We start from the raw sequence: 13,605 nt of genomic DNA on the forward strand, positions 1-13,605 counted from the left end.
GTTTTCTCTTAAACTCTTATGTTTGTACTTGGGTTTGTCCCTGCATTTTCATAATCATACATACAGAACATTTTCAATGCAGGACTTTTACTTTAACAGAGTATTTCACAGTGTGGTATTAGTGTTTTTACTGCAGTAAAAATCTGAATACTTCCTCCACCACTGACTGAATGGAGAAACTATTTCTAATTTCTGAGCCAAGATTTTAATTATTCCCATGTTATTCACATGTTGTATGTTAAATCACCCAGATTACTTGGACAGATTTAAATTCTCTTGCTTTTTAAACTTCTATTCTTTCCCCTTCTCATCGTCTATTTTTTCTCCTCTTTTTTAACCTCTTTCATTCAGTCAGGGTTTCTCAGTGTAATGAGATTACACGGGATTATAAAACCCCGTCTGTCTGTAATCCACACCGCTCAATCCCATTTCACTGCTTACAAACACACACACACACACACACACACACACACACACACACACACACACACACACACACACACACACACACAGTAATAAAGTCCTCCCCCTCATTCTCCGCCAATCACACCGTCAGTCCTAAAAGGAGACTTCTCTGATTGGCCCAGTCAGCTGTCAATCATGTGTGAAGAAGGCGGGGCCGGGAGAGGGGCTGACCTGGAGTCTGATCCAGTCGCTTTTACGCACAGACCGGACAGTCCGCTTACCAACCACGGATAACAAGATTGAGAGTGTGTTGTGGATAGACGGAGTGGAAGTAGACAGGAGAGGAATTAGGAAGAGGGAAGAAGAGGAAAAAGTGACAGGAAAACAATCAGAAAACACGCACAAGTGTTTTCTCAACTGGGAAGAGAGAGAAGAAGAAAGTGTGTAAGTGTGTGTGAAAGGGAGAGACAGAAGGAGTGTGTGTTCGCCTTCACCACTCTACACTTCTTCAAACACCACCACCACCACCTACATGTCGCTCCCCGGCTCCCCTCCGCTCCTCTCGCCGGGCTCGGGTGCCCCAACTCCGGCCGGGCTCTACCGCTCCGTCCCGGACACGCTCCACACCTCCATCGCCAACACCGGCACCTCCAGCCCGGGGCACACCAACTCCCACGTTCACTCCCACTCCTTGTCCCCGTCTCCGCGGCTTACCAGCAGCATGCTCAGCGCCTTCCTGCCCGGACCAGGGGGCGCAGTGGCCGGATTGGGCAACGGCGGCGCCGCGCCGCTTGTGTCCGGAGGCGGTTCCGCTCTGGGTTCTCTCGGCGGACTCGGCTCGCTTAACACGGCCGGCTTGACCCCCGGTTCCCCCGGCTTGGCGCAGGCTTCGTCCAGCCCGGGGCTTTGCAGCGAGTGCAAACTGGTGGAGGTGCACGGCGTGAAGGTGGCCAGCTTTAGCGTGGACGGCCAGGAGCTCATCTGCCTGCCGCAGGTGTTCGACCTCTTCCTGAAGCACCTGGTGGGGGGGCTGCACACCGTCTACACCAAGCTGAAGAGGCTGGACATCGCGCCCGTTGTGTGCACCGTGGAACAGGTGCGCGTCCTGCGGGGACTCGGCGCAATCCAGCCCGGCGTGAACCGCTGCAAGCTCATCTCCAGGAAGGACTTCGAGATTCTGTACCAGGACTGCACCAGCGCCAGGTCAGTGCATGCTTGAATCCCTTTGTATCATTTAAAAGTCTCCACGAGGTTCCGAAAGCTGGACGGCTTCGAGTGAGTCCGTTTCGCTGCGATTCACTCAACAACTTCCCGCTGTTTCGCAGCGAAACGAGTCACTTTTGTAACTTTACTTCGCATTACATTTCTGACTCATTGGAAGTTCTTTCTGTTGTGTTTGGTGGAGATTTCCACTGCATCTGTTCTTCAAAACATGTCCTCATGATTTCCCTTCGAATAAGGGACTTGGACTTTGCAGAGACTTTAGGTGGGTTTGGGACACTCACATATTACACAACTAATTCAATTTGTTTGATTGCATTTTTTTTTTAAAGTGTCACTGTTTTCTTCTTCTTTAATATCACGTCAGTCACTTACAGGAGAAATATGTGATGACGAAATGAAGTTGAAACAAGATTCTACAAACATTCGTCATTGTTTGCGATTCATTGAGTTTTCTGTAGTATTTGCCAGATCTTCCTCGTGACTGAGTCCGATAGTAAGCCTCAGTTGGCCCCTGGTCATCATTAACATCATCAAATTCCTGTAATATATTCTCCTCGTGTTAGTCATCTCTGCATGCATCATCGGGATATTCCCTTCCTTTAGCAAATGACAGTTTTTTTAAAATACATTATGTGGTATCCATTTAAAAATGAATCCCAGACTCACTGACTTGTTTGCTTAATGGTTATATTATTGGAAATGACTTCCTGTTCAGTTATCAGTGCCATTCCTTATTTTACTTAGGAGTTGAAAAGAATGCTTTTACTGTATCGACTTTGGAGCTTGTTGTGCGTGTGTGTGTGTGTGTGTGTGTGTGTGTGTGTGTGTGTGTGTGTGTGTGTGTGTGTGTGTGTGTGTGTGTGTGTGTGTGTGTGTGTGTGTGTGTGTCTGTGTCTGTGTGTAAAGCTTAATGAGCAGAGCATGTTTTAGTTTGTTGTTCTAGTAAAATAAAATAAAAATACACTGACAGCAAACAGAGGCAGAGCAAATAAGCTTCTGTTGACTTTGGTTATGGGAAAGATTGTCATACTCATAATCCATTACTTATATATCTCACCACTCAGGCTGTGTGTGTGTGTCTCTGTGGCTGTGTGTTAGCTGTGTGTGAGTGAAGGTGTGTGTGAGAGAAATAGCTTTATGTGTGTGAGAATGTTTGTTGGTTGTGTGTCTGTGTGTGTTTTTAATACCTGTTATGTGGCCCATTATGGCTGTGTGTGTGTGTGTGTGTGTGTGTGCAGACCTACTGTACCTGTCACCTCTGTGTTCACAACGCTTCAGTTATGAAAGTGACAGCTTCGACCCTTCAGATTAAATCTCCAAAGTGATCCCCACCATTTTGTAACTTGCTGAAAAAGCACCTCACACTTCAAAATATGTCAGAATTTCAAAAAGGTTAAAAGACAAGAGAGGTAACAACATCTTATTGAACCACATAGCTGTTGGTTACTAAGCATGTACAGTAGATTCACTCTACTGAAGACTACACCTCTAGGAAAACATACTTTTATTGAAATGTCTCTTCATTTCCCAAACGACTTCTTCATTTTCCAGATGTGAAAAGTGCTCAAATGCAAGAAACATGTTGTCTAGCTGAAGGTGTTGTCTTTGTTGATGTTTAAAGCAAAGTATTTTATAGTAAGGAAAGAATTTGGTTTCCTTTTTTGTTGAGACAAGCTGCACAAAATCAGTCATTTTTAAAGTATAGATGCCTTTTGTTGTGTTCAGTCTTGCAGGTCTCTATTATGTTATTGGACCAGAACCAGCATGCAGTCACAGGAGGTTGTTTAAAAAATGCAAATTCTATTGTAGAAAACAGCGAGACAAAACGTGTCGTATGAATCAGAAATACGTTGTTTTTTCTAACGTCAGCTGAGAGTAAATTTGTTGGTTGTGTTGCATGCTTGGGCTATTGTTTCACTGTAAAAGAAAAACATAATTTCCACTAATTTGTGCATCAAGTAGTGTGATTCCGTCCACCGTTTCCTCCCTGTCATTAAATTCCAGGAGTGCACAGGATTTATAAGGGCTTTCTCCAGAAGGGGGACGGTACAGGATGGGGGGGGGGGGGGAACCAGCAGATTCACTGCCAATCCGGGGTTAAAATTAACACCCCACCACTCTCTAAATGCGGGTGAATTTAGCAATTGGCGGGTAACGCTGTCAATCTACCTGCCACACTGGCAAGTAGCCAATGAGCATTGAGTGATTCATTAGGATTCTGTTGTAACTGTTCTTTCACATTTCAACGAAATCCGCCATTTCGTCGGTGGCACATTACTGGGATAAAGAGACCAGCTGAAACAAACAACCAATAAAAAGAGGAGGATGAGTCAAAGAAAAATGAAAGAAGACGTTTTATTACAAAGTGGACAATTGGCGGCCATGGCGAGGTTGGTGAGGGGCTGGTTTCTGCCTGCAGTCCAGAACAAATTGGTACTGTCTGGCTCAGAGAAAGCAAAGTCAAATCCTTTGGTACTCAAGACTAAAAACTTAAAATTAGAAGCAGTTACGGACCACGAGTCATCTAAAAAGCCACCTACACACGATAAGTTGTAAACTATCGATGGCCGCTGCGGTCAAGGCACTGACTTCCATGAAGGCATCGCAGTGGGAGAAGATGCGACTGCCGTTTCGGGAACGTTCATGTCATTCCTGTTTTTCACCTTTTTATGAGGCAAAAAAACTGTCTGGTAAAAAGTGGTTGTCAGAAAAGTCAACATCAGGCCCTGTTGCCTTTTCAAACAGAGTAAAGTTACTCCTAAAAGAGAGAGTTTCTTTCTTATTCTGGTTTCAAAGTAAAAGCCAATGCTATAAGCTGCAACAGTGCCTCTGTCCTTTTTTAGGGAGTAACTCTACTCTTAGAAGTTGGAAATCATTCGATTTCAAATAAGCTGAAACACATGAATACAACACAAGTCGCCTTTCGACAGGTTCTCACAACAGTTAGGGAGCGATTGATGCGAAGATACTGCACGTTGTATGAATGCACTGTCCTGGACCCGTCATGGCGGCCGTGGAAGGGTCTTTTAAACGCTTCGCTCCTGACGGCTTGCAACTGGCTGGCACTCGCCAAAACTCACGCTCTTTCTCTGAGTCATAACTCCGTCAAATCAGGAACCGTGGACACGATACACATAATTTCAGATTCTCACTTCCTGAGGATATCATTATATCAGATTTCCATCTTGAACAAACATCCATAAATCCACTTAGAAGGCAAAAGGGGAATAAAACGCTCCTTCTAACTACAAAACCTGCTTGACAATAATCACATAAAAAAAAAAGAAAAAAAAGAAAGTTTTCTTTAGTATCAAAGTAATCCAGTGATAGTTTTTAGTACATCCATTGGTCCCCTGCAAACCTGCTAAAAACTGCTAATGGCTAATTCGGCATATTTTTCATGGTGCTAATTTGTTGTGGACAGGCAACATGTTTAGTGCTCTGACTTATGTCTGGAAACTCCTTGAAAGTCCTGAAAATTCGCATCAGGGGGAACGCGGTGGTGGGAAGACCGTCTGCACTCGTGTCTCGTGCTTTTTTTTGTCTTTGTGTTGTTGAAAGATGGAAGTGATAGATGGTTTTGTATGCCTGGCTAATTATTAACAGTATTCTGTTGCTGCGGATTCGCTGGATTGTTGTAGGGTGACCTCTGTTTTAGCTGACCACACACACACACACACACACACACACACACACACACACACACAGCCATAGTTTATTAAGCTTGAAATGTTCAGTCCTCCTTGTTTATGAAGATGTCTTTTGCTATTATTTTTATCACTTTCTCCCTCTGTCTCCTCTGTCTCTCAGGCCTATCTGTGTCTTTTCTACAAACACACACACCCTCAGAAGTGTATTTCTGTCTCCTGGCTAATTGTCTCGTCTTCATTCCCCGTCCTTCACCTCTCTCTCCTCTGTCTCTTCGTCTCAATCACTCAGTCTTTCTCTCTCTCTCACACACTCAGCGGTACATGTCAGAGGTAATAACGGATCATGTGAATGCGCATGGAACAACACGGCTGGAGAGCTATTGTTGTTGAACGCACAGCGAACACACACTCCTCTCCCTCTCCAATCATATTGACATTCCTCTAATGCCTCACTCTCTCAACCTCCCTCGCGCTCTCCCTTGACGTTACTCGCTGGGAAAAGAAAGGAAAAATTAAATGCTTAAAAAAAAAAAAAAAAAAACTCCCACTGGGCTTCTGCATACTTCGTCTGCTCGGCAACCATATGTGTGTGTTTGTGTTTCTGTGTGTGTAAATGACCACTTATATGCACTCGTGCCTCATGGCGCCGGTTTTGGTCGATATCACAGTATAGGTTAACTTTATTATTTATTTTTTAAATGTAAAGTGCTCTTTAGCATCTGCTCTTTAACTGAGATTTCTTTTTAAAAGAGAGAAATAATGTGTTCTCACACGTCCTGTTAACCTCCTGAGTTACTTAAGAGTGGACATCAACTCTGGGACCCGCAGGGTCGGGCCACATTTTCTCAAAGCCTGTGTCACCCGTGACCATGTTCCACAAGGTGTACCTGTGTTCTCTCACTTACTTCTCTACCATGTCTCTACTGTAGCCTGAAGCCAACGCCCATTTGTTCCTACTGAAGACGTAAATGTGATTTTTAGATGCGGTGCACTTCATCTTAAGCATTCTGAGGCCTCCTCTCTCATTTTGCAAGCGTGATGCTTTTATTTTGTAGGATATTTTAAAAGATGGATAAACCCATCATGTTTCCGTGACTGTGTCTTGCAGATGATTCTCATCAAACCACCAAGCTTTCTTGAATGAGAGAGAGTCTATTCTGATTTCTTCTCACCTCCGTGGTTGTGTGTGTGTGTGTGTGTGTGTGTGTGTGTGTGTGTGTGAATCGATAGTGAGTGACAGGAGGGAGGGTTGCTGATGTCGGGAGTGTTATTCTGGGCTGGCCTTATCACGGCAGGCTGTTAGAGCACTCACTAACACACACACACACACACACACACACACATATATGCAGAATCAGTGAAACACACACACACCTAGCTGGTGGAGGTCGTATTGGCACACAGGGAGCAAAGCCGTTTTGGTGAAGCATTGCAGCCACACACACACACACACACACACACACACACACACACAAAGAATAACATCCACACACACTCAGCATGAACTCCTTTCATCAATTTGCTGTTTTTCATTCTTTTACATGGCGCATTAAGTTCTTTTAATGGAGCACAGTAGTTTGTAAAACACACAACACTCGGTCAGTTGTTTTGCCTTCTGGCTCAGGTGTGTGTGTGTCTGTGTGTGTGTGTGGGGGTGTGTGTGTGTGTGTGTGTGTGTGTGTGTGAGTGATTGTCTAGCATGCACAAACAGAGCTATCAGTTTTCACACTGGGTCGGGTTACATCTGTGTGTGTGTTAGTCTGCGGTAGTGTTCATATTTGTCTGTTTGTGTGTGTGTTGTTCTTGTGTGTGTCTTGCTGATACATTTGTGTGTTGTTTGTGTTTGTTTTGCTGGTTGTGTGTGTGTGTGTGTGTGTGTGTGTGTGGTTTCAGCTCCGCTTTGTGCTGTTGGTTAATTGATAAAGGTTAAAGTGCTGGCCGGCGGGCAGCTGAGGTCACCTCGCTACTGCCGTGTGAACGTGTGTGTGTTTAGGAGCCACACAGTGTCCACACACATTTCATCAGTCATTGACTGGTGAGTAAAGTAAAGTATGTACTTTCATTTTACTTAATTTAACTTAATTTGAACCATGATCACAGAAAATACCCAGAAGTCTGCTCTCAAAACATCTGACCAAAGGGACTACAGTTCAATGAGTTGGCCGGCTAATACGGGCACATCTACAGAAATATTGATCAGTAGGCCTTGTCCTTCTTATAAATAAATAAAAAAAAATGAATTTAACTGAAAAGGTGTGCATTGATGTCAGATGGTAGTTAATACAGTCTCCAGCTTCTGCTATGGTTGGAGTTGTATGCTGTTGTATGTTTGAAGGTTGAGACAAACTGTACCTGCACAGTAAATACAAGAGACATTTATTTAGCTTCCTGGGACGTACTTTGGCCTGCGTGTGCAGTTATGGACAATAAGACACTTCTTCTCATCATGGGTTATTATCGCTAACATTTCATTACATTTTCTATCCGGCACCCTGTTGTGTGTGTGTATGTGTGTGTGTGTGTCTATAGTTGTGTGTGTGTGTGTGTGTGTGTGTGTGTGTCTATAGTTGTGTGTGTGTGTGTGTGTGTGTGTGTCTCATGGGCAGAGGAGGTGGTTTCATGCTTCACTTACCAACCGACCAACCAGCCGGGGCGAGAGCCATAGAGTGAAAGAGCGTCTCTCTCAATCTCTCTCTCGCTCTCTCTGTCTGTAAAACCAAGAGAGAGAGAGAGGGAGGTGAAGATCAAAGTAAGAAATATGACTCTCTGTCACCACGGAGAAGAACTGATCCTCTGTGTGTGTGTGTGTGTGTGTGTGTGCGTGTGTGCGGACCGAACAAAACAGCAAGAGGGGAGAGGCAGGTCAACTTGTGTGTGTGTGTGTGTGTGTGTGTGTGTGGAAATGGATAATGTTTCACAAAGGCTGTTTCAGTCTCCAACATCCCAGAGAGACAAGTTCAAAAGGAGGTGGAAGACGGACACAATGGTAATGAGATAGGGACATGTGTGACCACCACTAGTGGAGGAAGTAAGAGTACCACACACTGTACACAAAAATACTCTGTTACTAGCAAAAGACCTGCATTGGAAATACTATTATCATAAATATATAAAAAACTCTTAGTTTAGAAATCTTAGTTTGTACAGTAACTGAAGCTGTTGGGTAGAAAGTAACGTGAAAAGTCATATTTGCACTTGAGTAAATGGACTAAGTGTGTGTCTTAGCTTCTGGCTTCCTTAGTGTCGACGTACCTCAAGTGACAGGGAGAGATGGAGGGAGGAAGGAGGGCGGGTGGGAGGGTGGGAGGGTGGGAGGGTGTTGTCTGCAACAAGATTATTTGATGCCTGTGAACACACACACACTTAAACACACACACACACACACACACACGCAGTCTCTTAGGTGCACTTAGCTGATTGGTTTAGAAATCGCATTAGGGAACGTCACAACAGCTTTTCCTCTCGTTCACCAGGTGATCTCTCCATCCTCTCCCCCTCCCTCTTGTCCTCCGCCCCTCCTTTAAATCACCTCCTCCTTTTCCTTTTCCTCCATGACTTCTCTCCCTAAAGCCCCTCTTTAAACGTTTTCTTTAATTTGTTAAACTCTCTAAATGATGTCCTCCTCTTATTTCTCCTCTCAGCTCTCTCCTCCACCTCTCTTTCATTTATCCTCTCCACTCCACTCCTTTCCTTTTTCCTTATCTCCCCACTTTCTTCTTCACTTTCTCATCTTTCTACTGCTCCTTCTCTTCTCAGTGGTCCCTCTGTTCTCCTTTGTTGGCCCCTTTTTTGTTTACTCTCCTCTTTTCCTTTCTTCCCTTCTTTTCCATCTTTTGGGTTCCTCGCAACTATCCTTTCTCTCCTCTTCTTCCCATTCTTCCTTCTTTTTCTCCCTTCATCACTCTTCTTCTCCCCCCTCCTTCGTTCCATCTTTCCATTTCATCTCCTTGTTTCCTTTCCTTTTCCTCTCTTTCCACATTTTAGTCCATCTGTCCTCTCCTCTTTTCCCTCCCTCACATACTTCTTTTATTCAATCTTCTTGTCATTTACCCTCCTCCCTCTCCCCCTCTGCTCAATCTCTCTTCTTCTTCTTCTTCTTCCACCTGGTCTTATCTCTTTATTTATTGTGACAGCTTGTCGTGCCTGTGCCTGTGTGTGTATGTGTGTGTGCCTGTGTGCCTGTGTGTGTGCCTGTGTGCCTGTGTGTGTATGTGTGTGTGTGTGTGTTCCAGACGAGAAAGAGAAGCAACCAACAGATTTACAGTTTAGAGTGAGCAGCATCCGCAAACTGCAATATCAAAGGGAGAGAGCGAGAGAGGAGGAGGTCAGAGGCGAAGGAGGAGATGAAAGGAGAACAGAGAGGAGGAGCTCAGAGAGGGTAAAGAGAGGGCAGCGGGGGGATGACAGGTGATGTGTGTGTGTGTTTGTGTGTGTGTGTGTTTGAGCGCTTTCCTACAGACAACGTGTTATTAATAAAAACAGGACAAAAAAATGTAATTATCACATTTTAGATGTGTGTGTGTGTCAGTGTGTTATTACAAAATAATTATAGCTGAAATCAATTAAAAACATGACAAGAGCATGCATGCATATGTGCGTTTGTGTTTGTGTTTGTCGCCCACCAGTGTAACGCGTCATGCAGAAACTTTACCAGGCAGCATGTTATTAACAAAAACTTTAACTTAATTTGTAATTAGCAGTGTGAAAACATGTCAGCGTGTGTGTTTTCTCTGAAAACTGTTTTTGCGATTATTGGAAATCTTCAGTTTTTATGGGTTTGTGTGGTGGCTTTTGTGTGTGTGTGTGTGTGTGTGTTTGTGTGCATCACCACCACCACCCTGCGCGTCAAAAAGAAATCCTTCCCAGACAGCGTGTTATTAATGAAAACGTATAATAATCCATTTAAAAACATGTCATCATGATTAGAATAATAACAGTGGTTAAACTGACTGAGACGTTTATGGAGGAAGAAGTTCTCATCATTGTGCCGGCGTAGGAGTGTGTGTATGTGCGTGTTTGCGTGCGTGTGTGTGTGTGTGTGCGTGTGTGTTTGCGTGCGTGTGAGCAAACAAACATGTTAGCGCTTCAGTCGAGTGCCAACTTCCCAAACTCGTTATGTTTCATCTATTGTTTCCTCACTAAAAAGATTCTGGACAACAAAATTGAGTTTTAACAAATGACACAAAGTGAGGAATATCTTCACGAAGGGATGACGCTTTCACCTGAAGTTTCCAGTTTAACACATTTGCACCCCCGGGACTTTAAGGGCTCTATTTTAGTGATGGAAGCATCACTAAAGGTGCGTTTAGGACGCCTCTTTGTGATGGAAGCGCACGGCGTGAAGTGCATGGAGCAGGTGCGTTAAGGACGCCTCTTTTCCACTTTTCCACTTTTCCACAACCCACTTTTGCTAGTGTGGTGACGGGGAAAAAAAGGGTCCGTGTGCTGGCCGCATGGTTCAAAAGGGTTGTACTTAGTGTCTTAATTAATCATAGCATAACATGCAATTAACCAATCAGAGTGTCATCTTCCATTCCCTTTAAAAGCCAGGCGTGTCTGTACGTGGGCGCATAGTACAGACACTGAACAAAGCACCTGAACACACCTCCTGGTTAGACCAGCACGCCCATGGGCGCAAAGATGGGAGCAGGTGCATTTGCTATTTAAATGACGTGGGCACAGGACGGGAAACCTCCAACCATCTATATCTGGTCAACACAGTACTCATATATATTTTTAATGTTTTCACCTTACAGTTATATACATTCCCTATTTACTATAGAGAAATGAAGGCTGGTTTTCCCTGCTCTCTTCTAAGCCTCCAACTCCTTTGACAATAACAGTCATTTCATGTCGCAGAACACAGGAGTTGCTGCTCTCCCGCTGCCTCGGTCAGTTAGTTTGTGTGACTTTTTTTTTTTTATAAGTTTCTAGAGAAGACAGAGAGGCTTTGAAAAGAGCAACTGCCTAGTTCTCCAAACCGGTGTTGAGTGTTAGCGATTAACTGACAGATAACATTTTCCTTTCCTCCTTCTTAAGCTGAAAACAGGGCTGTTTGTCTGACACCATGAACAGAACATTAGACACAACATAGTTTTACTTTACTTTAAGTACATTTTGCTGAGGCATACGTTTACAAAGCAAGGTTTTGATTGCAAGACTGTGGTTTTATTACTTCTACTTTTACTAACAATTGACTTATTAAAGCTACTAGCACCTGCCTATTAGCATAGAAAGAATTTGTGTTCTTTCTAACCACTGAACACGTCATTTATTTCTTTAGTTCGAAGCTTTGAAACTTCATGATGTTCTTTAAACATTGTTTTTGCAGTTATGAGATAGTCATTTTGTGTGTGTGTGTGTGTGTGGGCAGACATGCCGTTGGTTTGATAGCTTGTCATTGAAGCGATCCGGTCCACTGTAATCTTCTTCTCAAAGGAAACAATACATGCTTCGCTGTCAAAAAAAACCTCCACGCTGTGTGTGTGGGTGTGTGTGTGTGTGTGTGTGTGTGTGGGGGGGGGGGTTGTGCATGCATGCTCTCGTCACTGTACTGTTGAATTGGTCTTAGTTTGTATTACGTTTCTTGGTCTTTTGCTTTCTTTCCTCCTACTTTTTCTAGTTCTGTTTTTGCCCCCCCCCCCCCTTTCTACCTGTTTCTATTTTTCTGTTCACCTCCTTTATTTTTTCGTTGCTGTCTGTGTTTGACATATTGGTGTCACAAATAAATCATTGCACTCCCCCTTTAAAAGAGAGAGAGGGAGAGAAGACAGAGGGATGGACGGAGGGATTGTTGTTTAACCCCCCCCCCGAGAAAGGTGCAGACTGTTGGATTATAAGACTCTGCAGGAAGTCTTTTTCAATTTTCTTCTATTTCAAAATTATGTGTGTTTGTCCGTTCATTCAGAAGATCTTTAATCTTTAAATTCCTCGTTAATGAGCGGTGTGCTTTATACCACTTCAGAATACAGAAGTGCAATAGAGAAAAAAGCACATTTAAGAAGAAGTGAAATATGATAAGATTAAGTGCTGGTTAAATGTGCAAGTTAATTACAAAGGATGTAAAACACAGAATATGAATTACAAATCTGAAAAAGTCTGTTTCTTTTAACGCGATATCAGTCCCTGGTTCTCCAGTAGATACTTCAAGGCACCACAGGAGTTTAGTGTGCCGTCTAAACACATCTGAGCACCATGTGAATAGCCTGCAGGATTATAATAACGTAAAGTACAATTACACCGCAGCTAAAAAGCCAGTAAAAATCACATACTGCAACGTGACATAAAAGCACAGTCAAACCAATAAAGCCACACACTGTAAGATGAAAGCCCAGCGACGTAGAGGCCAGTCACACATCACGACGGAGGTTTTAATTATGACGCTGGCCACTTTCTACCTGGTTTAGTAAATACATGGTCGATTTAACTGACTTTAACAAGAGTATTTCTGCTTTCTAATACAGGACTTGTTTTTTTAATCTATTCAATGAAAATAAAAATACTCTAAATTTCACTTTCAAACCGAGAATTCTGTCAGACAAGAGATTTTTGCGGACAATGGGAACTATTAAAGTACAAATACTTTGTTACTCCTCCATAATTAGATTTTTCTCATAGTTTTACTTAACTTTACTGTTTTTTGTGGCAACCTTTTACTGTTACTCCTTACATTTCAACACAGTTATTGATACATTCTACTCTTTACATAAAAAAAAAAATTGGCTTGTTATAAGCTTATTATCCTCATTATGTCCTCGAATTTGTGGTCCAGACAGTTTTTTTGACTTTAGACATTGATATCTTAACAATGGCTAAAACTGAATTTGAAACATTCATCTCCCTTCATTCATTTACAATTTGAACCTTGAAATGAGCCCTTACCCACTTCTTACAATGTTAGTTTATATCAAGAGACACACATGCCGTGGGTGACCCCAATGTTTAGGCAGAAGTTAAACTGGCAACCTCAGAGATCATTCAGACTGCAATAAATTATACATTTAATAGCTTAAATAAGGAAAAATTAATCCAGATATTTTCAAAATTTTGATTAATTGCAAAGAATTAAAACTCTTAAAAAATGACCTATGTGATTCTGTTTCCGAGCAGATAGCGGTTAAGGAGCCTGTCGTCTCCAGAACAAGCGACTTCCTAAGTCATTCGGACCAATCCTGACCCACATTTATGGACTTGATCCGTTGTGGAGCAACTATGCTCCAACAAGAGCTGTTAGGACCAATCAAATTGTCAGGGCGGGCTTTATAAGATGATGGACAGATGATCAACAGTAACATAAAGATGAACGCGAGCAGACCCGTGGGACCGC

General features: G+C 43.1%; 1 protein-coding gene across 1 annotated transcript in view; it reads left to right on the top strand.

The window, feature by feature from the left end:
• The first annotated feature begins 475 nt into the window (after nucleotides 1–475).
• The window catches only part of LOC117935015 (dachshund homolog 2-like), a 94,374-nt gene continuing 81,244 nt past the window's right edge, over nucleotides 476–13,605 (top strand). The window contains exon 1 of the mRNA XM_034857105.1: nucleotides 476–1,608. Coding sequence (XP_034712996.1) covers nucleotides 938–1,608 — 671 coding nt within the window. The 5' untranslated portion in view covers nucleotides 476–937. The remainder of the gene's footprint in view (nucleotides 1,609–13,605) is intronic.

The sequence above is a fragment of the Etheostoma cragini genome, chromosome 19, assembly GCF_013103735.1.
Source record: "Etheostoma cragini isolate CJK2018 chromosome 19, CSU_Ecrag_1.0, whole genome shotgun sequence".
In the NCBI taxonomy this organism is placed as follows: Eukaryota; Metazoa; Chordata; class Actinopteri; order Perciformes; family Percidae; genus Etheostoma; species Etheostoma cragini.